The 26,631-nt window shown below is 44.4% G+C and overlaps 1 protein-coding gene across 2 annotated transcripts in view; it reads right to left on the minus strand.

Moving 5' to 3' along the window:
* Positions 1-280: 280 nt before the first annotated feature.
* PHF2 (PHD finger protein 2) overlaps positions 281-26,631 on the minus strand; it is a 186,295-nt gene continuing 159,944 nt past the window's right edge. For both annotated transcript variants that reach the window (XM_056804794.1, XM_056804793.1), the window contains 8 exons: positions 26,351-26,529; positions 26,057-26,130; positions 23,181-23,338; positions 14,107-14,384; positions 8,525-8,620; positions 7,839-7,948; positions 6,231-6,492; positions 281-2,531 (listed from right to left, as the gene is read on the minus strand). In XM_056804794.1, the coding sequence (XP_056660772.1) occupies positions 2,443-2,531; positions 6,231-6,492; positions 7,839-7,948; positions 8,525-8,620; positions 14,107-14,384; positions 23,181-23,338; positions 26,057-26,130; positions 26,351-26,529 (1,246 nt within the window). In that variant the 3' untranslated portion in view covers positions 281-2,442. The remainder of the gene's footprint in view (positions 2,532-6,230; positions 6,493-7,838; positions 7,949-8,524; positions 8,621-14,106; positions 14,385-23,180; positions 23,339-26,056; positions 26,131-26,350; positions 26,530-26,631) is intronic.

Below are 26,631 nucleotides of genomic sequence, written 5' to 3' on the forward strand. Positions count from 1 at the left end.
CTCAGCTAGCTCAACCCCTTCATTTTACAGATGAGGACACTGAGGCCTAAAGAAAGGAGGCGCTTGGTTCATTCCTCCTTCCTCCGCAAGTGCACGATGGATGTGGCTGGTCAAGATGGCGCCCACCTATCTACAAGCTGAGATCCTGGGTGAAACCTTTAAGGTGCAACGTCTGCGTCAGTTGATTGCTATTGGTACAAATAGGAGGCCCTTTCCTGCTGCCGCTGCTGCCGCTTCCTTAACCACCAGATCGATAAGGCAGAAAACTGCAGAAACACCGTTCTGTACAAAACCTGAAATATTTTACTTTTTTAAACTTTGATCTAAGTTTACTTAGATTCCATGGACTTGATACAAGAGCATTTGATATGAATCAGTAAATAAAACACTGTAATAGCCACAATAGACTTTGTTAGAAATGTACATGTTGCGAAAAAAAAATAATTAAAAAAAAATAGCTTGATGCCTGGATTAGATTAATATAAATGCTGGACAAGAACAGTGTCAAAGGAAGCTTTAAAAACACCTGTTTTGATTAAGTCTGGGGCCCCATTAGACTAACTCGTTCTGTCCTCCCAGTCTTCCTAGCTCATGTCCCACTCGAACAGGATGTGGGTTAGTTAATAAGGCCTCAGTTGTTTCCTGTAGCTGTTTTCTCATGGACATTTCATCCAGGTAATGGGTATATAAACAAAGCTCATAAGAAATATACAAATATAAAAAGCTACAAACATTAATAAATTACATCATCACAAAACACAGAAACACTTCACAAGGTGCTAGTAAAATAACTGTATCCCCCCCCCTCATCATACAAGAATGAAAACAAAGAGCTGGTATTAAAGTTGAAGAGTCATCTTCAAAATGTGTCTTAAATAGATTTCTTTTTGTACTATTTGATTCTGTATAAGACTGCACCAACGTGACTTGTTTTTCAGGCAATACCTAATTCCCAAAGGAAAAAAATGAAAAACGAAAAATAAAACAAAAACAAAAAAAAGCAAAAAAAATTTTAAGAATCAAAGAAAATACATTTTATCATACTCGGCAAAAAACTTGTATAAATGTTAATGAAGTATTCTATAGAAAGGAATTTCTAAAGATACTTTTACTCTTATAAAAAGAAGTTATTTTAAAAAGCTATTTACAAGCTACATTCTATGAAAAATATGCCTTAGGAAAAACACATCTAAAATGAAAAGACGGGATTGCCTGAGAAACAAATTCCACCCCACCCCCCTCAGTGTTTATGTGCAGACAAGCCGCTTAATGGAAGATAAAAGCACTCTACACCAAACGCTAAGAGTTAAAAAGACAAAAGTATCCAGTCAAATTGTCAATCAGCCCAACGTGGGAGCAGACCGGACCCTCGCCGGCCTGTCCGTGCTGCCCCTCCTCGGCCTTCCCAGAGCTGAAGCCAAGGTGTCTGTCTGGTAAGAAGTGCTCTGCGCGGCGGCGGTGGGGACGAGTGACCAGAGGGGCCACCTCCCAGCAGCCAGCCATACCTGTCGAGCCGGGCTGGCTCATTTCGGGGCTCCCCCCCAGCTTGTCCTTGTACCATGTGTGGCCCCAGGTCCCCGGGCCTTCGCTACGAGCCTGTGCTCCTGGGGGGGACTCCTCTCCCCCAGCCCCAACCTGCCCAGCCCCGGTCTCCATCCCGCCTCTACAGCTGGACGGAGGAGTGCCGGCTCCCCGAGGGTCTCCCCGCTGCCCCCCGCCCCCAACCCTGTCCCCTCGCCTGTGCATAGACAGACACCGCTCTGGACTCCAAGGTGGTCTCCTAATTCCAAGTGCTCCTGTGCAGTGAATACCCTTCGCTCCCCCCTGCTGTCCAACCTCCTAACAGGGAAGGAAAGAAGTTAGCTCAGAAATCGAGTCGAGTGCTTTCGGCATTTTGTCTGAAAATGACTTGGGGAGAAAAAAAAAGAATGGAGCGTCCCTTCTCTCTTTTTCTGTTTGTTTGTCTGTTTGTTTTTAACCTCTGGCAAGCGCCAGCATTTTACCAACTCCGACCTCATTTCACGCTCCGTACCCAGATGCCTCTGGCGTTGGTCCACACTTCCTTTTTCAAAGGGAGTGTGCTCCAGACGGACGAGCATCCCTTCGAGCGAGCGAGCGAAACAACCTTGCCCTTGGGAACAAGTTCGAGGGATACTCTCCCTAGACTGGAATGGTCCTCAAATTCTTGGGTTAACTTTTTGCGAAATGGTCACTCTCAGCAACTTGAGAACGGACGTCTATATTAAAAAATATTTATAGCAGTGCTCTGTACACTCTGACTGCTGAAAGTTAAAAACAACTATTTGAGTGGTGACAAAAAGTTAACTGGGGTCCTCCCTAGGATGAAGCGCAATACTACGGCAGTCCACCAAGAGTTGAAGATTTAGTGTCGGCTCAGGAAGAAGTCCTGGGCTGGGGAGAAAAGTCCTGGCTGCTCCAATATTAAAGGAGGAGCTTCCCATTCCGGTGTATTTTCAAAATCTTCCCCAGCCTCTGTTTGGCTGTCGCCATGCCTTTTTTCGTGCGTTTTCCTGGGGAAAGAAAAAGATGCAATAAAGACGGTCAGCCTCTCCCACGCTTCAGGAGACCACGGAGCCAACCAAGCTGCTGTCTGGAAGGCTCTCCTGAAAAAAGCCTCCACCTTCCAAGAGGGAGGCTGGAGATGGAAACTCCACTGGTCCACAGAGCCGGGCCTGCCTGCTGCTTCATGGGAACCCTGGACAGAGGCACTCTGGATGCTCAAATGCACTTACAGCCCACTCTCCATTGTCCAGAGGCACTGAGGCCAGATCATTTGTATTTAGCTTTGGAATGGGCTTTTGTGTCACTGAATTTGGGTACCGGCCTTCTGCAGTTCAGGAATTTCACAACACTATAGACAGGCTAGAATGAGAGTAAACAGAGATAGTGACGGGGTTAAATAAGGTCTTCAATGAACCAAAGTAGGTGATAATGTCGACAAGAGCTCGGAAGGGAGGTATGCCAGGATAAGGACCCATGGGGACGGTCAAGTACCCCGGCCATGATCAAGAGATGCTTTTCCCGTGATTGGCCAGCAATGGGCAACAGCAGCCAAAGATCATCACCGTGTGGAGGACGGGGTGAGGAGAGGCTTGGGGGGGGAGGGTGGCAGCTATGTCAGAATGACAGGAGACCCAGAACAGGGGGCTACGGTGATGCCAGGGCCAAGGGTAGGGGGACCAGAGGAGGCTAGATTAAAGTCATTGGACCCTTTCCAGCTGGAAAGACTGGAAAGCCACAGAGGACCACAGATCTATATTTAAAGATGAGAGAGTCATGACCCAGGGAACTTTGGGGGCTTGCTCAGTGTCATAGGGATAATAAATGGAAAAGCTGAGCCTAGAACCCAAGTCCTCTGGGTCTGGTCCACTTTCAACCATCCTATGATGTCTCTCCTTAGAGGAGCAGAACCCTGAACAACAAACTTTTCTCAGACTGGGAAAAATGGCGGGCTCTCTTGGAAACAGAGACAAAGGTGAAGGTAAATAAAATAAATTCTACCTCACACAGGCTGACTCCCTTGGGGAATGGTACTCATTCTAACCCCCCAGACGCTAAATCCAGTGGCCTGAACACAGTAAGGTGCTTAATGTCTGCCCATTGATTAAATGATTGGAGGCATATAAGATTGTAGGTCTAGAGTTGGAAGAGGAATTAGAGGTCAGGTCCAACCCTCTACCAAGGCAGAAGAGTGGCAAAGGCTAGGTAATGGGAATTAAGGGACTGGCCCAGGGTCATATCTTGGGGCAGATTTGAACCAAGGATCTCCCATCTCTAGGCCTGGATCTCAGTCCCCTGAGTGACCTAGCTGCCCAAGTCTGCAGATAACCATTCCATCTTTAATATCAATCCATGAGGGCTTTCTGATAGGCTAGGCTCAGAGGGGTCTGTGATGGTGTCTCCTCTTTATACCTTGCCCTCTAGGTGCATTCCCTACTTTGTTATGGCTCAGTGCCTGCCCCAACAAGACTTCCATGGAGAGCAATCATTCAGTGGCTTTGGGTAAGCCTGGCCTTAGGCCACTGATGGCTGGGGTGAGGGCAGTCTATCTAAGATAATTTGCCCATCTGCCAGATGCTCACCTGAGCATCAGAAATAACCCACTTTGCTCTCTCGTGTGCTCCCCCTTTCTCTCCCCTCTGCCAACCAAGCAAAAAGGCAGCAGCTAATGCATACTCTCTCCACTAAATCTGCAGGTGTTGTTTGTTTATGGGCTTGAACCTCTGCCTTGCTTTGCCAAGTCAAATGATAGCAAACAATCCCACAACCCAAAGAGGAAGGGGTGCCATTCACTCTCTTGACTTTGCAGGGGAGCAGACAGCACTCCACCTTGTACTCAAGTCCAGGGACTCTCCCAGGAGCCAGGGCCACTAGTCTGAATGGTCCTAGGGCCATGTACACCCTTTTTTTAAGTGGATCCAGGCTCATTTCAAAACAGACTCACAGAGTACTTTTTGTTCTCATGGTCATCATTTATGAACATTTCCTGAGTGTCCAGAGAGTCCTCCACTGTAGGTGCAAAGAGAGTGCTGGGACTTGTCATCTAGTCCAATCCCTACCATTTTAGAGACTGCCAAAAGGGGTGAAATGATCACCTGAATGCTTTGTGATTGAAGGCACAGGGCTTAACACACCACAAGCAAATAATACCTGCTCACAGGCTCATTGAAAGAACTCAGGGCTGGCTAATGAGCAAAACTTTTAGGCTTCAATCGGGCAGCCTGAAACTCTTTCTGGAATAAATGTCTTGCCTATTTTCCTGTTTTCTGATGATTTGTCCGTTCCTCCTAAAAGCGTGATAAGTCCTTGAGGCTAAGCCCCTTGTCCCCTACCTCTCCTCCACTTTTCCCATGCTGCCACCCTTCTCCCAGCTTTCCTAATCTCCAGTCTCAAAAATGAAGTTTCTTCCTTACAAAGGTCTTGGGTGAAAGCCAGCATAAATGGGGACCATTGGTCGGAAGCCTGAGACACTGAGTTTTTTGCCACTTCAGGGCAGGGAGTTTAAAAATTCTAGGGTCTAAGTACTATAATTTGGGCTACAAGGGGAAAACTTCCCAAGTGGGAAGCTTCAGAAGCACCTGATTTTTAACCTCAGGAACCTGAAAGCACGTGTGAAACATTCAACTCAATAGGCATTTGTTACACACCTACTGGATACAGAGCAGCATCTGGTCTGGCACCAGAGAAACTTTTGGATGCGATGTGGTCTCTTCCTACCTCAGACCCTGGGCAAAGTCACTTAACTGCTCTCAGTCTGTTTCCTCAACTTTAAATAGGAATAACAACTGAACCCACCTTGCAAAGTTGTTTTGAGGACCAGTAAGATAAGCACAAAGCACTTTGCAAACCTATGCTACTATGAGAAGACTTTCCTGATTCTCCCTGCTGGAACTACTCAGTTTGTACAGCTCATTTATATCCTACCTTGTCTAGCCTGTTTACTTAAACCCTCCCCCACTAGAATATTAATTTTTTAAGGGCAAGGATCATGCCTTATTCCCATGCACCTCCCGTAACATCTAGCACAGCATCTTGCACTGTTAGCCACATAAAGAATAAATGAGTTTGTTGAATGAATGAACATGGAAATTCCTACTCCAGGTGAAGTATAAAACCTTTGATGACATGAAGTCTTCCAATACCAAATCAATAAAAATATCAAGTCCTAAATGGGCTGTGTGGTGAAGGGAAAGAAGGGCAGGATGCTGAGTGAAGGACCAGACAGGATGGGATCAGCCACGAGTTCTTCCCTTGAGGCAGAAACCATGAGCATCTCTACACACCATGGGCTCCAGGAGCTGATGAGTCACTGCCTTATGAGTCTTGGCTCAATTCTCACCTCCTCCCTCTTCCTTGGGGTACTTGCACCTCAGGATCTAAAATCAGAATGGTGACTAGGAGAAACCTGGTCAAGCTGCTCCTTCATCTACTATCTATAGCCTCCCTGGTGATGGCTCTGGAGAGAAAGCTCAGCTGTGGGAGCAGCAGTTTATTTTGAGCAGGGGGGAGCACTGAAGGATAGGCTGGACCACCTACACACTATCTGGCGAGGGAATGGGTTGCTCTCCTGTACGGGAAAAAGAGCAGCGTGGACCCCAATACCAAGCTCACCACTGTCCCCAGGAGAACCCTGAGCTGTACTCTGTCCCCTGGGTACACACACAGAAAGAACCCCTTTGAGCTAGTAGCAGCCCGTGAAGAGACCGTACCTTTGGCAGCTGCATTATTCTGGGATGATGAGGATGGCCTCCTCTGGGTGAGGAAGACACCAGGGGCCATGGGCTGGGAGCCTCGAGTGACTTGAGCCCCTCCAAAGGTGCTAGCTCCTGCTGTATACTCATGGTCAGTGAGGCTGCTGCTATGGGATTCCAGCTTGGGTTCGGGCGAGCTGCTTTCCTGGGAGACCTTATTAGTGTTGTTCGGTGACAATTTCTTTTTGGTATTTTTCTTCTTCCTGCCTTTTTGCTCCTCCTTTTGAAGAAAGCACATGGTCATGGTAATCCACTCCCCAGTTCCATTTCTTAAAAAGTCCCCTTCCCCCAGCGATGTGTGACACTGTAGGGTCAAAATTCTCATGATGTGGGTAGCTTGCTGATAGGAAATAAGACCATGGGGCTCTGAGAAAGGACCCAGGAGAGAGACCACTGTACTTGGCAACGATGGGACAATTATCAAGCTCCCTATGCATTGTGGTTCCAGCCTTGGGACCAAGAATGTTATTACTAAAAAAATGGCACTAAAACTGAAGCCTAGACCTCTGTGGAGACAATGGTGGGAATGGCTTGCTGGAGTTGCTGAATGATGGGAAGGAGAAGGAATTCAAAAAGGAAAGAGGTCCTGTTCTTCCTGTCCCCCCCCCCCCCCCCAGATCTGAGGAAGGCAAGCATTCCTCTTTCATCAGCTCCTAGGCTCTATTGTCTGAAAGGGAAGGAGAGACTTCAGCTTTGGGGGAAATAATGAACTAATGATCCCGTGCTAATGTCCCCTCACAAAACTTGTACATGTTCACATAAATAACAAGGAGCAGAGTCAGAATTCAATCCCAGGTCCTCACATTGTAAATCTGGCATGGTTTTTCTTTCTCTTTTCATGACTCCATAAATCCCTTCCTAAAATCTAGGCTTTTCCATCTACAGGGCTTCCCCTTCTTTTCAGGTCAAGAAGATAAAGAGCTCTGGGAAGACCAGTAGTCATGAGTCCCCCTATGGGAGTCCAATAGCTCCCTTCCTTTGTCTTGTGGAAACCTCTATGGGTTCAGGACAGATTAAACCTTGCTCAAAGAGTGTGACTAAGATGTATTTTAATGAAATACTGGGCAGTTCAGGTCATTTTCTAAATCTCAAAATCCACCAGAAAATGGCAGTAACAGGATGCCAACTGAAGGAGCCATAAAGCTGGCTCCCTCTAAACATCCATCTGGACATAATCTCTCATCATGTAAAATCGGGCATGACCAGTGACCATTCAGCATTACTTGAGTGATGATAGCCAAGTGCTTCCTCATCAGAGAGGATGCAGTGGGGTCCTGACTGGTTGCTCCATCTTCCATTCCAGGTAGTAAACATTCCCCAAGCATGCTGACATTCTGCCTGTAAGGCCTTGTTTTGGAAGCCCCTCACTTTCTACTTCCTAACAGAGTGACGAGATAGGGGACATGCCCCATCGGGGTGTCTGCACCAGAGATTCGATGGGCTTTGGCGCCCCACATTGTTGTGGTGGGAAGAGGGAAAGCCAAACCTTACACAGTGCCAAGTACTATCCCTCCCACCTCCTATTTCAGGATGGCTTCGGGCAGGACAATGACTCAGATACCTCACCTGTTGGGAGAGTTTGGCTGCGGCCGCTGCCAACCCAGTCTCAATGGAAGCCACTCTCGTCCCTTCTCGAACAGGTCTGTCTTGCCGAGGCACTGAAGGCCCAACCCTTGCTAAAGAGAAAAGAGTTTGTCAGGGCCCTGGCGATTCTCCAGGTTCCCAGCAGGTTGAGCCAACGCTGCTCTAATCTGAGCTCTTCAGCCTCCCCATGCTCAAAGACCCTTGCAAGGAAGAGCTCTCACAAAAGCCTCAGGAAATGTGTAGAAAGGTGGCTCTCGGAAGCAGAGAGGAAAGTTCTTTCTCCAATCCTGCTCGATGGGAAAACGCAGCTCTGTTGCCATAAAACTAACTCATAGGATAGCACCTGGCCTTCAAGTCCTTGTTCATCGCTCAGCCTCTGGGGCTCCCTCTGCTACCCAAAAAGGAGAAGCTTTGGCCCCGCAGTTCTAGATGAACAGATATCTGCCCAGCCCTCCTAGGAGCCTCAAAGAACAGACATGAAAGCTCACCCAGCCAACCACCCTAGGCAAAGACGAGGATGCCACGTGGGCTAGGAGTCCTGGTTAAGGCTGAATTTCCAGCCCCAGGCCCTGTTGGAACAGCCAGTTGGGGAAGAACAAGGGAAAAGAAAAAAAAAAACCAATACACCAAGCATCCCATTTCTAATGACACAGGAGGCCAAATGTTACCTGTTGGGCTGTATGGAGCATCATCAGAGCTTTTTCTCTTTTTCGATCGAGACTTGAATATAGGATTATCTTCATCTGACTCCAAGGAGGGGTACACTAAACAAAGGCAAAACAAACAAAACCTCTCTGAAAATCTGCACATCCTTCCCTTCCAGGGGCAAGTCCTCGACCTCCCAGAGCTGGCCAGAGAGTATCCCTCTCAAAAATGAAGGGTTCAGGGCCAGTTCTCCCCCTTGTGAATATGGGGGTGCAGGTCCAACCTTCTCAGAGTCTTTGCAGGGGCCCAGAGACTGTTGTATAAATGTGAATAATGTTCCCAGCAGCAGATTACAGTCCTACAAGTCACTTATTTATGCCATCCCAATTTACATATTCCCACAATGTGTGTATCTCTAGCCTTCTTCCCCAGTCATTTCTTCCCCAATTCCATGTGGGGCTGAAGTACTGAGGTCTCCCAGTTTGCACTCATTTCTCAAAAATGCTTGGTAGCCCTCTTCATTTACTGTGAAATGAGGGCCGGCAGTTGCTCTTAAACCCATGTGAGTGCTTAGCACTTCTTTAGTGACCTTTTGGCAGAGACTTCCCCGGAGCCTAGGCAGCAAGGAGGTTCCGATGGTTGAAAGGGAAAAGAACAGTTCTTAAAATGAATAGTTCTTTAAATTCATATTGGACTTAGAAATTCCTAAAGCAATCTCGCAGCTATTTTTTTAATTTTTTTGTTTGTTTTTGGTTATTTAGTATTTGTTATTACACTCTTTCTCACGATACCCCAACTTAGAGAAATAATATGATCCTCATTTCAGTCAGTCAGGCAGTCAATAAATGTGCCTGGCATTGGGTTAAGGACTGGGGACACAAAAAAGGCAAAATTTAGTCCTTTCCCTTAAGGAGCTCCCAATCTAATAGGACAATGAGCCAATAAATATGGACAAACGAGTTACATGAAGGAAAACTGGGAAATAACTAAAAGGAAAGCAATAGAATTGAGAGGGGTTGAGAAAGGCTTCCTGTAGAAGAGGAGACTTTAGTGGGGACTTAGAGGAAGCCAGTAGGTGCAGACAAGAAGGAATAGCCTTCCAGGAATGGAGGGATAGCCAGAGAAGATGTCCAGAGCCAAGAGATGGAGTATGTTGGCTGTAGAACAGCTAAGAAGTCAGTGTCAGTGGATAGAAGAGCATGTGTCAGGGAATAAGGTGTAAGAAGACTGGAAAAGAAGGAGGATAGGCTATGAAGGGCTTTGAATGCCTAACAGAGCATTTCACATTTAATTCTGGGAGGCAATAGGGAGCCCCTCGAGTTTACCGAGTATCAGAGTGACAGGACTAGCCCTGTATTTTAGGAAAAGCACTTTAGAGGCTGAACAGAGAAGGGAGTGGAGGTGGGAGAGACTTGAAGCGGTTGACCCAACAGCAGGCTACCGCAATCGTCCAGGCGTGAGGTGGTGAGGACTCCCACTAGAGGGGTGGCAGTGCCAGAAAAGGCATATTCGAGAAATATCACTTTTGCAATCAGCCCAGGTTGGATTTGATGGTCAAAAAGGACTCTTTCAATCCTGAAATTCTGTGGTTCTCTGAAAATGTGGGGGGCCCAGAACAAGGAGAGATGCCTGTGCTTTCAGGGAACTACATGATGAGCACCAGAAGGGGCAGGCTCAGCCCCCCAGTCATGGTCCAATGGGAACTCAAGTTCTTGTGTCTTTTCCAAAGGTCCTAGCCCACATCTACCTGATACATCTTTAATAATGTGCAGTTCATTTTGTTTTCAATTTCTGTTTGTCAAACCAATATATGGACCTGGAGCAATGGTGTTACTCAGTCAGGGAACCCCAATCTGCTGACCACCTAGGCACTAAATCCAGCCTGCGTTCACCAAGCCCGCCCACAAGAAAGGAAGCCCATTTAGATCAGTCCGGTAAATATGCCCTTAATATGAATTTCTGTGACTAAAGCCCATCCCAGGCCATTTCTAAAGTGTCATCTGCAAGTGTCAGGCCTCTGTGGAATGATTTCTGAAGAGTTTTAATGTAATTTAGCTGATCTGATGGGCTTATCGGTGTTGTAACTGCTGATACAGGCAGCATTTCTAAAATGGAAATAAGTCTTGTTTGCATTAACCTTCAAGAAGATTCTAATTTTCACATTAACGCATGTCTCCGTAGCGAGCAGTGAAATCGGATATTAACTCCAGACAGGGACGATGTGTTTCAAGCATGGGCGGCCGGCAGCACCCTGTGGGACGTGGGGGTTTGTTACACGGCTCAGAAACATCTACAGCACTCCTCCTCGTAAGAGCCTGACCTGCTTTCATCCTGTTTGATGGGACCCTCGGGTATTGGACGGAGACAGCCGGAGGGGAGAATACAGAAGAGCTGGGGATGCCCGAATGCTCTTTGGCAGTGCCTTGGGCCCCACGAGCATCAATGCTAAGGCAAAAGTCCTCAGGCAGGGCACGGTGAATCTTTTTACTCATTCAGAAATGTCCCGTGTCAAATATAGGCAATAAGGAATAAATGTGAATATTATTGTGACATAATAATAAAGAATAACATGAATCCATAAGGAAACTGTTTCATCACAGAGTGTCAGTTGCTAGCTAGTTTGTAATAGCTTTTCTGCATGTGGTCTCCCCAAGAGATTCCGAGTTCCTCAAAAGGGGGGATTCTCAGGGGTTTTGTCCTTCCTTGAAACCCTCAAGCTTAACACAACACAGCCCTTGGCACAGAGGAGATACTTAATATTTCATGGACTGACTTACTAATGTATATGTGTTGCTCAATTGATAAGGACTGAAAAGCCCAGATTCTTCAGGATGGGCAAGTTAACATGAGAGACGGGAACCCGATGGTCCTTAAGAGGCATCCCAGCTTCAGGGTCACTGACCAGCTTTGGGGGTTATGACACAGCAGCACCAGGTTCAAACCACCGGTGATGGTATTCTTTAATTTCTAATAAAGTCTAGACTTGATAGTTTATATATAATACTGTATCAGATAGAGATACTATATGTAGAATATGGAATATTATTATTTTATTCTATATTACATTATATTATATTATAGAGAGAATGTTGTATTTTGTATAAAGATTATACATAATGATATCATAATTAGAAAGAAGCAACTGAGGAGGCACAGTGGATAGAGCGCATGGCCTGGAGTCAGGAAGACACATCTTCCTGATTTCAAAACTAGCCCCAGGTACTTACTACCCGTATAACTCTGGATAAGTCACTTAACCCTGTTTGCCTCAGTTTCCTCATCTGTAAAATAAGCTGGGGAAGGAAATGGCCAACTACTCTAGGATCTTTGCCAAGAAAATCCCAAATAAAGTCAGGAAGAGTCAGTTTTAGTCAGTCATGACTAAAACAACTATATATATACATATATATAATTTGTATATAAAACTATATAGCATATATTATTTAATTATACTTATATATAGATGTATATATTTCTATTAACAATGATATAAATAGCTAATATATAATATATAAACAACTAAATCTATTAATCATATATTATATAAAACAACTAATGTATTATATAATAAACAACTAAATCTATTTACATATTTATATAAAATGACTATATAGAAAACAACTAATATATATAAACAACTAAATCTATTTACATATTTATATAAAATGACTACATAGAAAATAACTAATATATTATACAATATATAATATAATATATAAACAACTAAATCTATCTATATAAAACAACTATGTAGAAAAACAACTAATATATTTATATAATATATAAACAACTAAATCTATTTATTTACATATTTATATAAAACTATATAGGAAAACTATATTATATATGAATACCAAAATATATATTTACATAAAACAACTATCATTATTATATAATAATGAGAGGCAACTAAGTGGCACCATGGATAGGGGCCTGGACTTTGATTAAGGCCCACACAAGTTCAAATTCTGCCTGAGACACTCAGTAGCTGTGTACTCCTGGACAAGTCTCTTCACTTTTCTGGTGCCTCAGTTCTCTCATCAGTTAAAAGTAGATAAGAAAAGTATCTATTTCATGGGATCGTTGAACATCAAATGAGACAGTACAAGCTTCAAGGGCTATGTAAAAAGAGAACTGGTCTAAAAGGCTGGAAGACCTTGGTTTGGGTCCCACATTTGAAATATCCTGGCTGGGTGGCCCTCATGAAAGGATGTCACCCTGGGCAGCTCTCTAAGTTCCAGGGCACGTACTGGTTTGCATTAGTCCTGGGAGTCTCCTCGATGGGAGTTTCCTTCTAGACAAAGTCATAAATAATCATTATAATCACAATAATATCTCACAAGCTTATGGTAGGAAAAATGCTTTGCAAGACTTAAAAAGCAACCTGGAAATAGGATTCTCTAACGACATCAGGTCTTGGGATAGCCTTTTCTGGGCTGTCCATAGGAATCCTAGAATTTCTCGATGAGAAGGTCTTTAGAGATCATCCAATCCAGAGAGGAGAAGACAAGAGGACAGGACCCTGGACTTGAACTGACAAGGCCCGGCTGGGTTCAAACTCTGGTTCTGCTCCTTACTTTTGCTTGAGACCTTGTGACATTCATCTAAATTTTCTGTGTCTTTATTTCTCTATTCCTTCCTCCCCTAAGTCCATGATGCTCTAATTTCTAAGGTCACTTCCAACTGAAGATCCTACAGTCTCCTAAACTAAGGATCCAAGAAGTTTAGAGAAGATTATAAATTTAGAATTGGAAGAGATCTCACAGGTCAACTAATCTGAGCACTCTTTCCCATTCCCTCTCATTTTGCAGAAAAGGAAACTGAGGCCTAGGCAAGTCAGGTGACTTGCCTGAAAGTCACACAGGGAGTGAAGGGCAAAACTAGAATCCAAGACTCTTGACTCAATGCAGAGCTCTTCCCATGACAACTCCATTCACATTGGCTGAGGAACTACTGATGAAGCAGGTGAACCAAACAATTTAGGGAAAAGGAGAGAGCTGGTGAGTTCCATGGAGGGCCAAAACCAACTCAGCTCTCTAAGTGAGCAGCCCAGCAACCACTCTCCTTGAGATAGGAATGGGGCCTCCTCACAAAGTGCGCCAGAGAAGCAAATGTTTAGAAGGTGGCACAATGCAGAGGATGGGCCCTGGCCCAGGTGGCAGAAGTGGTTGTCCATCACAGGTCTGCCTCCAGCCTAGAGTCACTTCCCCTCTGTAAAATGGGGAGAAGCATCTGACATGTGACTGAAAACTTCCCTGGGGCAGGCAAGTGGCCAGCCCTTACAACAGTCCAGAACTAGAATACTTTCCTAAGAGAATGGATATATAAATGGGCATTTACCTGTGAGAGGGAAGTATCTCTCCACTGACAAGAGCAAAGAATTCTCCTGAGGGCTTTGGTCTTGACTCCTACTTCTGGTTCCTTTGCTTTGAACCCACAAAGGAGTTGAATCAAGGGGTGCTCCAGATCTGAGGCTCTGATCCTGCCCATACCCCCTAAGGCCAGGAGGGCCTTGGATCAGTGGGAGAGAATTAAAGTCAAACTGCCAACCCTGAGGCAAGATGGCGGGCACCAAGGGGAGGCAAGGACAAGGAAAACTACTCACCATAATCAGAGTCTTTGAAGCAGGCATCCAGGTGGTCCTGATCTTCCTCATAGTCTTCAATGTCAATGCTGTTCTTTGTGCTTTTCTTCAAGAGCCGTTTGCCGGCACTCTTGTTGCCCCCTCCCCCATTCTTCTTCAAGTTCTGGGCTGAGATGGAATTGCTCTTTGCTTGGTTGGTGCCCCATGACGTCTGCAGGCAGGAGTCCGAAGACTGGAGGTTTGCCATGGACAACATTCCCTGAATAGCTTCCTGTGTGCTGGGGGAGGCAGGTGGCTGACTGAGGGGGGCAGAGGAAAAGATAAGGCACTCTCAGCTAATTGCAAAAATAATATTACAAAAATAAATAGCCCCTTGGGTACCCCAGGCGGGCTGGCGGCTGGCAGGCGGCAGCCGTTAGGCGGCAGGCAGACAGGGGAAGGCTTGGGGTTTGGATTCCTCATGACAAGGCTGGTGCACCATACATGAAATCAATGGTACGCAATTATGAAATCAAGGGCTCAATGCTACAAATTAGAAAGCCTCAAATGCTTTAGTTTCATGATTAATCCCCTCCCCTACCTCTCATGACATCATCCCCGCCTCCCAGGCTCAGGAGGCCAGACAACCAGGCAAGAGCCACCCCCAAACTTCTGTGAAGGAGAGAGTGCTGGAACTTACAAAGACACAGCTTGGAGCCCAGCAAGGTTGGCAACTAAGAGAGTAAGAAGGAGGGAGGAAGGGAGAGAGACAGCACATAAGGAGAAAAAGAATTGGAGAGCCAAATTTAGAGAGAAGGAAGGAAGGAAGGAAGGAAGGAAGGAAGGAAGGAAGGAAGGAAGGAAGGAAGGAAGGAAGGAAGGAAGGAAGGAAGGAAGGAAGGAAGGAAGGAAGGAAGGAAGGAAGGAAGGAAGGAAGGAAGGAAGGAAGGAAGGAAGGAAGGAAGGAAGGAAGGAAGGAAGGAAGGAAGGAAGGAAGGAAGGAAGGAAGGAAGGAAGGAAGGAAGGAAGGAAGGAAGGAAGGAAGGAAGGAAGGAAGGAAGGAAGGAAGGAAGGAAGGAAGGAAGGAAGGAAGGAAGGAAGGAAGGAAGGAAGGAAGGAAGGGGGGGATGAACGAACGAAGGAAGAAGAGACCACCTAGTCCAACCTATATCTAAACAAGAATCCCTTCTCAAAAACACTCTTGGCAAATAGGCATACATTCCCCATTTTTAGATCTCCCAGAAGGGGGAGCCCAGTTTTTCCTAAGGTAGCCCATTCCACTGTGGGTTGGCTCTAATTGTTAGCAAGTTTCTCCTGATATCAGGCATAAATCAGCCTGCATCCAACTTGTATCCATGACTTCTGGATCTATCCTCTGTGGTTAAGCAGAATCACGTTAGTGTCATTTCTACTTAGAGGGCAACACAAAGAGAGCAAGAAAGACAGACAGAGAATAAGGTAAGCGAATAGAGGTACAAATGATCATGGTGGCAAAGGAGCCAGTGCTTTGTCTTTGCCAGTGTGGACTCTTGCTCAACCCTAATGGAAAGATCATTAGGATCTAAACATTTGCCATAGGTAAAGAGGATAAGTATTAAGCTCCTATTATGTGTCAGACACTGTAGATAGCACTTAACAAATATTATATTTCTAGCAACAGATAATCTCTAGTTTGGCTGAGGGGAGGGAGAAAGAAGAAGCAATCATTGATTTTCCCCTATGACCCAAGCAGATTGGTAACTTGTCTTCTGGGAAGTTCAGACCCTCCAGCCCAATCCACAAGAACTAGGATGCCTCGATTCCCCCTTCCCCAGGAATACTTTAAGAGCTTTCACAGGAAGCCAAGGGTCTGGCGAGGGCAGACCAATGTACCAACCTACATTTGAGAAATGTATAATCCCTCACCTCCTTCAATCTCTCTGGAGATCCTTGGCAATCTCCCTTATCTCAGTCTTCATCACACCTTTGGAAAATCTTTCTAGAGGTGGCTGCCCCAAGGATTATCAATATGAAAGGTCAAAGGAGTTGGTAGAAAGACGAGTTGACAGCTCCAGCTCTGAAGGTTTGTGGAGAATCCCCTTGGCCACAGAGCTATTCCCAGACACAATGTTCCTGGCGGTACTCAAGAGAAGATAGATTTCTGCAGGAGTTCCAGAGTTTTGTGGATGTCATAATGACATTAACTCAAGCCAAGATTTAAGAGACTAAGCTTCTTGGGATCAGAGATCTAATTCATCTTTGTCTCCTTGGTAGAGCCCAATAGACTTTTGATAATGCTTTTTTTTATTTGAAACATTTCTTCCCCCAAAGAACTAAACTTTTAGGATCTTTCTCCCACGTTTTCCTAATGAACTCTAACATCTGTATTGTCTCAAACAATCTAAAGGAGCATAAGGAAATTCAGTGCTTGGGTAGGGGCCAAATTTAGTTGCCTTCCCCAGTCTGCTCTTGAGAGGCTGGCCCTAGCAATATGCAAGCAACAGGGCTTTTTGTGGGCAGTATCCTATTTTTGACACTGTCCCCTTTCTGGAAGGTTTCCTGCCCCATTGGGGAATTGGAGAAGATGTCCATTCTACTAAATCTTGCCCAGATAGATTCTTTCCAACTCCCTAAAATTTGATCCTCCAACATCTCACCTGAAACCAGGGAGTAAAGTAAAATGTTTGGTTCCCCTTGACTAAATGATTAAATGATAGTTAATATGGTCAACTTTCCATTATTCCAAGATTGGTTATCCATTTTACGGATTACTGAGTGGTTAAACATGCCCAGAATGCACTCTCTCCTTTATTCTACCTCCTTCAAGGTTTCACTCTCACCTCCTCTTGCCAGCCCCATCCCCCAGCTACCATTGGTCTACCTACTCAAGTTAGGCAACATCTGACCCTGCCAACCCTTTAAAATTGCTACCTTACGCTTCCCACTCTTCTATTCTTGCTGCCAAGTTAGATTTAGGAATTCAAAGAACCCTCTTCAAACTCTATAAGGCTAACAACAACAACAACAACAATAACATAAAAATTACATTCACATGAAAAAATTCCCATTTATAAAGTTGGAAATACTGGAAATATCTCAAATTGGCCATGGTGCCTTGACAATGTACACCTAGTTCTTCCCTCTCAGACCAAGCAGAGCCAGTCTCTTTCCTGTGAAAGCTCTTAAAGTAACTGAATACAAGCCAAGATTTTATCCTGTTAGTTCTCTTGTCACCTGTAGGGTAAGAGTCCTGAATGTGACGTTTAAAACCTTAATCTCAATCGTTTTGAATCTAGCAACTGAGTTCTGTGTGCTTCCATTTCCTCATCTGTAAAATGAGGAAGGTGGGCTATGTTATCTCCAAAGCCTCTTCCAGCTTTATAGTCTATGGCTTTATGATCCTAAATCTAAACAATTTGAACTCTGAAATATAATAAAAGTATTCTTGTCCCATTTTACAGAGAAGGAAACAGAGCCTCTGAGGTCACCTGCTGATAGTCAAACTGGGTAGCAAGAAGAGTCAGATCCATCATGGACTTTAGAATTTATATTGACCTTAGAGATTACTGATAGGCCCTAATACCCAGTGTGGTGGGGGTAGGAATGAAAAAGGCATGTTCAATTTGAACCTTTTAGAATATCCCTGCCAAGTGGTCATCTAGCCTGGACATGAAAATCTCTAGGAATGGGAAAAATACTCCCTTCTAAATTAAATCATTTCTACCACTAGAGAGCTTAGGAGGAAGTTTTTCCTTCTATCAAACTGAAATCTACTTTGGAAACCTACATGCACTGCTCCAAGTTCTGCCTTCTTAAGCCAAGAACAATCCTATTCCCACTTTCCTCGGAAAGATCTCAAAGTAACTGAAGATACATAATGCACAAATATATTAATATTCTTTCCAGTGTATCTGCTGCTAGGAGAAAGGAAGCCTCCTGAGGATGTGGATGATTTTATTTTGGCATTTGGATCCCCACGGTGGTTGGGAGAAAGTCAGCACTTAAGAAATAACAGATTAAAACAGAATGACTTTTTCTCTCCTTTTTTCTGTTTAAGTTGTGCCTCGACTCCACAATACTCCCACAGAAGCTGGATCCAGTCTAGCCTGGGCTGTGTTCGCAGCTCCTCAACAAGGGAGAAGATGGAAAGCCTTTGCTAAAATCATATTGGGGACTCTCTATGGATTTCAGTTACCTAAGCAGATGCCCATTAAAAATAGCTACTTAATGACAGCTGATTGCAGGAAACATTCCCCAGGCTCATTCCACTGCCAATATGAACTTTAGGCACTACCCAATTGTTCAGCATCGAATGGTGGTAAGAATTTGCACCCTCAGTGTATGGTATGGACATCAGACACAGGCACATGTATGTTTGAGGTTACAAACCAATCCATGCTAGCAGCTGGTGAATCAATGAACGGAACACAGACATTTAGTGAGGAAAATAATACTTTAATCCTCCAATTATCATACCAAAATCCTTATTTCCCCCCGAGTGATAAACACAGAGCAAATCATCTAGAAGAAATTAACATATTTTCCCCCATTTTCTTCAACTCTTTCCCCAAACAGTGAATCCTCAAAACAGTGGAAATGGACCATCAAAAAGTGACCCTACACACCAAATAGGAGCATTAGGAGAGGAACTGCCTCAGGCAAACCAGGCCCCAGCAAATAAAGGGATAGGAGCTGATCAAACCCAAGTCAAACCACAGCAAGAGGGAGTGCAAGGCTGTGTGTGAGTGTGTGTGTGTGTCCATGTGCATACATGTGTGTAAAACCGTTTTCAAGAGACTTAATGCAAAGTGTTTCTCATTAGGGTAGTTATCTGCAGATCGGTCTCCCTTCATTTCTGGCCCTGCGCTCTCAAATGTACATAATATAGAACATGAAACAGGAAACCATCATTAGGCGTTTGAAAGCTGCTGCGACTTATTACAGGGTCCATAAATGACTTCTTTCCTTTTCTGCTTGTGTCTTTACGTTCTCTTGGTTAAGACTGTGAACAAGACCTTTTTTATTAACTCCAGTAGATGGGCTCCAAAGGAGACCTCCCAGGCTCTGGTCCTCAGCTCAAATGGAAACAGCAAGATAAACCAGGCTGAAGCTGGGCTCCTTTGCCCCCCAATGCTTCTAAGCCATTCCTGTCTGGGTCTGTAGATATCCTCAGATATATGAGAAAGCCCAGGCAAGAAGTAGGAGCAAGAGGGGGAGAGAGAAGTGATGCACCCAGCATCCCCAAGGTGCTCTCTGCTACCAAGATCTATTGCTATTAGGGGACTCGTGCATTTATGAGAAGTTGGAGTTCCCAAGGCTGGCAGGGGCTTTAGCTCTCCAATGGGCTGTCATTTTCAGTGCCCTGAGGATGCAGAGCCATGAGAACGGTCGGCACCCATGGGGAAGCCTGATCTGGAAAGCATAGGGCCATTTAATGGAGAAGTGTGGCCAAAGCAGAATTCACAAGCTAAGAGAGCTGCCGAGGGATGCCCCGGTCCTCAGAGAGCCTGCACTGGGCCCCCAGCACAAGGGAAGCAAAACTATGATGGACAGTGCTTGGAGGAGAGAACTTCCCCAAGGAATTAACCTGGTCTGGGGAAGAGCACCTGGGGTCAGGAGCTAGAGATCCAATCCATCCATGTCCTTAACTAGCTGTGCTGGGTATAAAACCTGGAGCTGTCTCTGAAGCATCCCTCTCTGGGATGCAGTGTGCTCTGAAAATTAGTTGAATTCTTGGTGTCTCTTGTGACTCTAAAAACTCTGTGGTCTACAATCACTTCCAGATTTATTTATTTATTTTATAGTTATGATTTTTATATTGAAACATTATTAAATATTATATTTATTATTTTATATTTTAAAACTCTGGGTTCTAGGATCACTTTCGTATTGAACAATCTGTGCTTCCTGATCCCCATCCTAACTGGAAAATTCTGGGTTCCAAGTCTCTTTCCAGCTTAGACAGTCTTCCTAAGGTCCCTCCCAACACTAGCCCTTTCTGCTGCAAGGTCTCCTCCAGCCAGCTTTGACAGCCTATGTTAACAGGTCTCTTTTCACAGTTCACTTTTCCATGCTCTGGTAGCCTATGTTCTAAAGTCTAGGCTCTCCCACCTCCTAGCCTCTTCAGTTCTAATGTTCCTTGCAGCTCTGATATTTTATGTCTTTAAGCTACAACTGCAAAACTCTAATTCACCATAAACATAACTAGAGAGCATTACCATGTAATGACATGTGTAATGTCCAAGATAAAGATTTCAAGTTTATTCACTTTGTGGGTTTTTTGTTAAGCAAACAAAACAAAGGGAAATGCCTGATACCTAGCAGAAATCTTCCCCACATCTGTCCCCTAAGACCCCAGAAAGAGCTCGCATCCTATTTCTTTGCCATTAGAAGAAAGCCTTGTCATGGCTGTCTGTGAAGAGAATTCTGCATACAAAATAGTAATTTATGAAATAAAATACAATCATTTGATTTAGCAAGAGCTATTTCCAATCAAGACCTTAACCCACACCACCAGAACCCCAGTGTTTATTTAAGAACAAGGACTGATATGACCGATTCCTGCCGAGTCACCAACCACACACGGGGCTGGATTTCAGACCACACTATTACTGACGCTTTGACTTTGATTTCAGAAACCACAGAGGCTCAGAAGGCTGAGACGGGGATTGGACAAAACTGGGCGGCAAAGCCTTCGAGTCTCTGGTGCCTTTGCTTTAGAAAAGCTCAGGTCTTATTCATTTCAGAGTTACAAGTGCCCACACTCTCGACCCACCCAGGACAAATGGCTGAACCAGATTTTGTGTAGCTCAGGCCACCCACTCTTCAAACTATACCCTACTGCCTTTTCTAGGATTCAAGAATTTGAATATGAAAGCTAAGGGAACACCCCCCGTGCACTGGTTGTCACAAGAAGAAATGAGGGTCATTCCTCCATCTTTCTCTGTATGTTTGGGCCTCCATTTCACCATTTATAAAATAAGGGGATGGGAATAAATAATCTCTAAGTGGTCTTCACAGGCAAAATCAGCTCCTACATATAACCAGGATAGTCAAAGAATAAATGTTCTAGTTAATCCCATAACAAAAAGGCACCGGGAACCATACAGAGATGAGCCCTATTTATTCAAGGAAAACACTCAAACACTTGGCACAATATCCTAGAGGTGCCTGAGTGTTTCTTGGGGGTTTCAAAAAGGGCTTTGAGATGGGGCTGTGTCTAAAGGACATCACAATAACTGCACCAAAAGGACTACAGTAAAGACTCCAGCTATATAAGTTTTCTGCTTACTGAATTTTGAATAAATGGGATATTGCTGTGAGAGTGGGGCATGGTAAAGAGCACTCTGGGATTGAAGGGAGAGGACATGGATTCAAACCCTAGCCCTGCTAATGACTCATTTGGCCCTGAACAAGCCACTTCTTCATCTGTAAAAAGAGGGGGACTGGAATAGATGAGACCTAAGGTCTCCCCAGGCTCTGATCCTCTTATCACTCAAGCACAGCCTGGAGTCCCCTATACCAAAGTGATCCAGATGGCTCCAAGCATTAGCACTCACTTCTAAACTCCACTGGGCTCCCTAATATACTACAGACAGGTCCCTGATTCTATGGGGTGTTGCCAGACCTTCTATGCCCACCTTCCATCTGGCTAGGTGGCAAGAGTTTGGCTTCCCAATCCCAGCCCTCAGGCTCAGGAATTGGTCCCTGCTCTTGTGGTGGCAGACACAAAGTCTCACCTATAGAACTCCAGGGATTCAGCCCACTGGAATGCCAAGTGGGATGTGGGGTTTGGAGTGGGGGGAGGGGGGTTCTATTGCCTCCTTGTCTTTGGCTGAAGTTCTCTGATGATGTCCTATCGGAAGGAGCTGATGAGGGTTATCTGATGTTTAGAGGCTTTTTGTGGCTCTGAGCCTATTGCCAAGACAGTTTCCATTTGGTTTCAAGTATACTTTGCAACTTCTCAAGCTATGCCAAGATCTGGACGCATGGCTCCATTCAAGACAGATACAATTTCCCTGAGAGTTGTTTGCTGTTGGCAGCCATTTACACCTTTATACACCTAACTCTGGCACCACTGGCTCACCACTTCTGATGGCAACTCAATGGCTCTTCCATTTCCAACACACACGTCAGACAGTCTCACCCCCAGGCTTTGCAAGACCATAAAGTCTCCATGACAACTGTCCCCCAACCCTGTATTCTTTTGGGGCTTGAGGAAATGCTAATCATTCCAACCCTTTGTCTATTTCTCCATTCTGAGACGCCGATGTACCAGTCAAGGACGCGTATCAAACTTTCTCTCTCCTTTCCTTCACTCTTTCTGAAAGCAACACACAAGGCACAGCTAACTACCCAAATGAAAGTGGTTCACAAAGGCCCCTTCTCCTTAGAAGGGTAGCATTTCACTTTGGGCAGTAGCAAAGAACTCAAAACAGAGCCAATACCCATGGTTTGGGAATGGCTAACGAAATTTTGGACATGAATGTGAAGAAATAGTGCACACACACAAAAGAATGAATATGCAGAATGCAGAGAAGCAAGACTTCTATGGACTTCTATGAAAGAAAAGCAAACAGAAGCAGGGAATCAATTCGTACAGTAACCATAAAGTAAAGGACAAAAAAAAATAAAACTAAACTGATCACAAATTATAATGAAAAATCTCAGCTCACAAAGCAAAGATGAGAAAATGTAAGCCCCTCCCTTCTCTGCCAAGGCTGTGGGTTATGGGAGTTGACCGCAAATGTACTATCAGACTCAGCTGATGTTTAGTTTTGCTGAAAAACTTGTTTTTTGTTTTTTTTAATCTTCGCTATATGGGATGGCTCTGGGGAGGGAAGAGGAAGAATATATTTGAAAATAAAGATAATGTAAAAGTCAAAATTTATGAACAAAAAAAAAATTTTAATGAAATATCCTATGTATTACTGTGGTATAAAAATACAGACCCTCTTTGTCATCATCCCCCAGAGCCTGGCACCTTCCACTCCCTCCCAGGCATGTGTCTGTCATTTGCAGGTGGGTTTAAGTGACTTGCCCAATTACAGGCATGTGGCATTAACCCCACTCCCAGACAAAACTGGGTCCTCAGAAGGCTTGCAGCATCCCAGGTAAGGGTTCAGGAGGGAGCCTACCTGTTGGTGTTATACTCTAATCCTCCAACTTCTTTGCTGGCCTGCAAAAGATCCAGAATTCCTGCTGAACTCCCACTCTCTTTCTTTACTTTGGAATTGCGGCCGGGCTTGGCTTCCGTATCAATATGGAGAGAATCCTCATCCGATGAATCATCACTCTGTTGAGACAAGACGAAAACCACAGGTGACCTCAGAGAGAACAAAAGCTCAGCGGTGCTCAACAGCAGCCATCTGCTGGGGGATGGATTTTTATAAAGAGAAGATCATTTTTTTCCAAAGGGGCAGAGAGGGAGGAAGGGGCCAGCTAAAGAAACCTTCGCGTCCCAGCCTGATAGGAGCTCTGAAAATAAAATGGACAGCCAGCATCAAACCTCAGGGCCCAAGTCCTGTGGAAGTACCTGTATAAACCAGGTTTGAGCTGGGCTCAAAAGGCAGAGGCTGAGCCCTAGCAAGGTCCCCTGTCCTTCCCTCCACTTGTTTTTTAAACCTTTACCTTCCATCTTGGTATGAATTCTAAGATAGGGGAGCAGTAAAGGCTAGGCAATTGGAGTTAAGTGGCTTGACCAGGAATTGTCTGAGGCCAGATTTGAACCCAGGATCTCCTAACTCCGGGCCTGGCACTCTATACACTATGCTACCTACCTGCCCCACTTCCATCCAGCTTTGAGAAAGGGCCACTGTCTTTGAGACCCAATGCCAAGAAGACTTTTCTCTCTTTATCAACAATCTTACCTAGGCTGAAGTGGACTATCTCTTGCGTGAGCATTGCCATAGAGGGAAAAAAGGGAAGAAGTCTCAATATCCTCAGGATGAAAGGGAAGAAGCTACTTTTACATGTGAGGGGGCTAAACAAAGTGCTTTCTTCCAACTCTAAAATCCAGCTTCCTTTGTACTTTGTACAACTCTTGGTGTCTTGCTGGTGATGATGGCCAACACAAGTTACCATCTAGCAGGCCCAGGTTTTATACCCATCTCAAAGCAGAACAGCCAGGGCACTGAAGATCAATACCCTGATCTGATAACGTGGCAAAAGAACATTGGGAATCTGGAAGAAAACTGTCCATGTGGCCAGTAAGGTTGGAAGGGCACAGTGGGCAGAGAAAGCAATTTCCCCTTCAAGATGGTGGTGGTAGATGACCCCATTCTCTTTGGGATGAGTCAGCTACAGATAAAATGGAATAAGTGGCAGAATGTTCAATAAATATTCAGTACAGGTCAATGACTGCTGGTTGCCGTTGATGGTATGGAGCACATACAGATCAATAGCTAGCATTTACACAGTAGCTAGTATATATAAAACACATTAAAGTTTGCAAAGCACTTTATAAATATTACGAAGCACTATTACGAATGTTACAAAAATTATCATTTTCTCCCCACCATGCCCAACAGTCTTGGGATGTAGGTGCTATTATCATCCCCATTTTTTATGGATTAGGAAACTGAGGCAGAGAGGAGTTAAGTGACTAGCCCAAGAGCTAGTAATTGTAAAGACAAGATTTGAACTTGGGTCTTCCTTCCTCTCTCCACTGTATCCCCTAGCAGCCTAGAGTAAAAAGAGAGCACTTACACTTAAGCCAAAGGTCTGGTAGGAAATAGCAGCAATGTATCCCCAGAAATATTCTAATCCACCCCAAATCAGTCATTTCCCTTGTATGGATCCTTCTTCTATCAATGAATGCAGACTGAGATTCCTCTCTGACTTAGCAGATGGTCTTTGATGTTGGAAATGGCTAAAAATAACTCATCACCTTCCTGTCTGGACATCAGACTAGACATAGTTTATTGCCATGTCCATAAATGAAAGCCTTTCCTGCTTATTAGGACCAACCAAAGCTAAGACTTGGCTGGCATCATCATCAGCATCAGCATCAGCATCATCAGCATCATCATGATCATCACCACCACCACCACCACCACCACAGCTAAAATATTTTTTTTATTTTATATAAATAATATATGTGTGTGTGTGTGTGTGTGTGTAGTGCTTTACACAACATTTATTCATTTTTCCTTCCTAATAACCCTGTGAGTTAGGTGCTATTATTATCTCAGTTTTACAGATAAGGAAATTGAGGCTTAGAGAAGTTAAATGACTTTCCCAGAGTCACACTGCTACTCCGAAGATAGATTTGAACTCAAATTCTCTTGATTCTAAGTCCCAGAGTTTTATCCACTCCACCTAGAACGGTCTTTGAGAACTTAAGGTCACCTCCATCCCAGAGTGAGTCACAGAACAAGGACCTGAACCACTCAAATGAGAGCTTACTGAGAGCAAAAGAGAAGTAGAAGAGTCCTTGTAAAAGGACTATTTCCAACAGAGCAGATCAGGGAAAGTTTCCTGGAAGAGCAGGCAATGAAGATGCCATGGACAACAGTAATGGCACGGGTCACGATCTCCACCTAAAGCCTGATGTGTGCTCGTGAAGTCACAGTTTCAGCAGGCTAAGGTTCAGTTTAAGATTGGGGTTAAAAACCAACCAATATTTACTTGTTGGAGGTTGTCAGTGGCTGGTTAGGTCAACTTGTTCTGTTCATGATGAAAAAGGCTTTGTTCCATAGCCACAGATTGTGTCTTTACCCCCAATCTGCTGTCTTCCTAAAGATATAAGGGAGGTTAGGAGAAGGAGTATAGATGAAGCTAGCAAAAAAACACCCCAAAAAACAAACAAACAATCTATCCCTGGAAAACAGGGCAACGGTCGTACCAATACTGGGTGGCAACTTAGTAATGGAACAATTCTTTCACATTCTGGTTTTGTGACCAAATACTGGAGCTAATCTTGTCATTATTCACTCATGCCCTTAGCCAGAACACAGATGTCGATGAATTGAGTTGCAGAAGAGATAACACCTACTTGAAAAGTCCAACTCACCTTGTATAATACTGATTCAACCTTTGGCTTCTTCACAGGTGTGTGCTGGATGGTCTCTTTCTTATCTGACAAAACTAAAAGAAAAAATGAAAATGGAATGATAGGATTTTCTTGAGGAAAAAAAAACAACAGCAGCAGCTTTCACACATTTGGTCCACATGCACGGCTTGACTGAGTCTACAAAGTAAGTCAAACACATGCTTTTGGGTGGAATTGTTTTCTCACACTAACTTGAGGAATTTTTCACTCAAGCATTTTAAGATCGAAGCCAGAACTGAACATAGAGAGACTTACAAGACAAATCTCTTTTTGTTGTGTTTTTCTTTCGTCTAATTGGAAATTCATCAATTTTGAGTTCTCCATCATCAGACACATATTCATATTCATCCCGAACTGGTTTGGTTTTATCTTCCTTGAAGTTCTGTAAGGACCCAAACACCCCGGGACTCGTCTGGGTTTTGATTCCCTTGGAGCTATTGCAACAAAGATTAGAAATGACCAGTCAGGTTCATGCATTCAAACTATTTCTCTTTCAAAATAGAACTGTTGACTTCCATGAACCTCTTCCTCCTTCC

This window comes from Monodelphis domestica, chromosome 7 (genome assembly GCF_027887165.1).
Source record: "Monodelphis domestica isolate mMonDom1 chromosome 7, mMonDom1.pri, whole genome shotgun sequence".
Lineage (NCBI taxonomy): Eukaryota > Metazoa > Chordata > Mammalia > Didelphimorphia > Didelphidae > Monodelphis > Monodelphis domestica.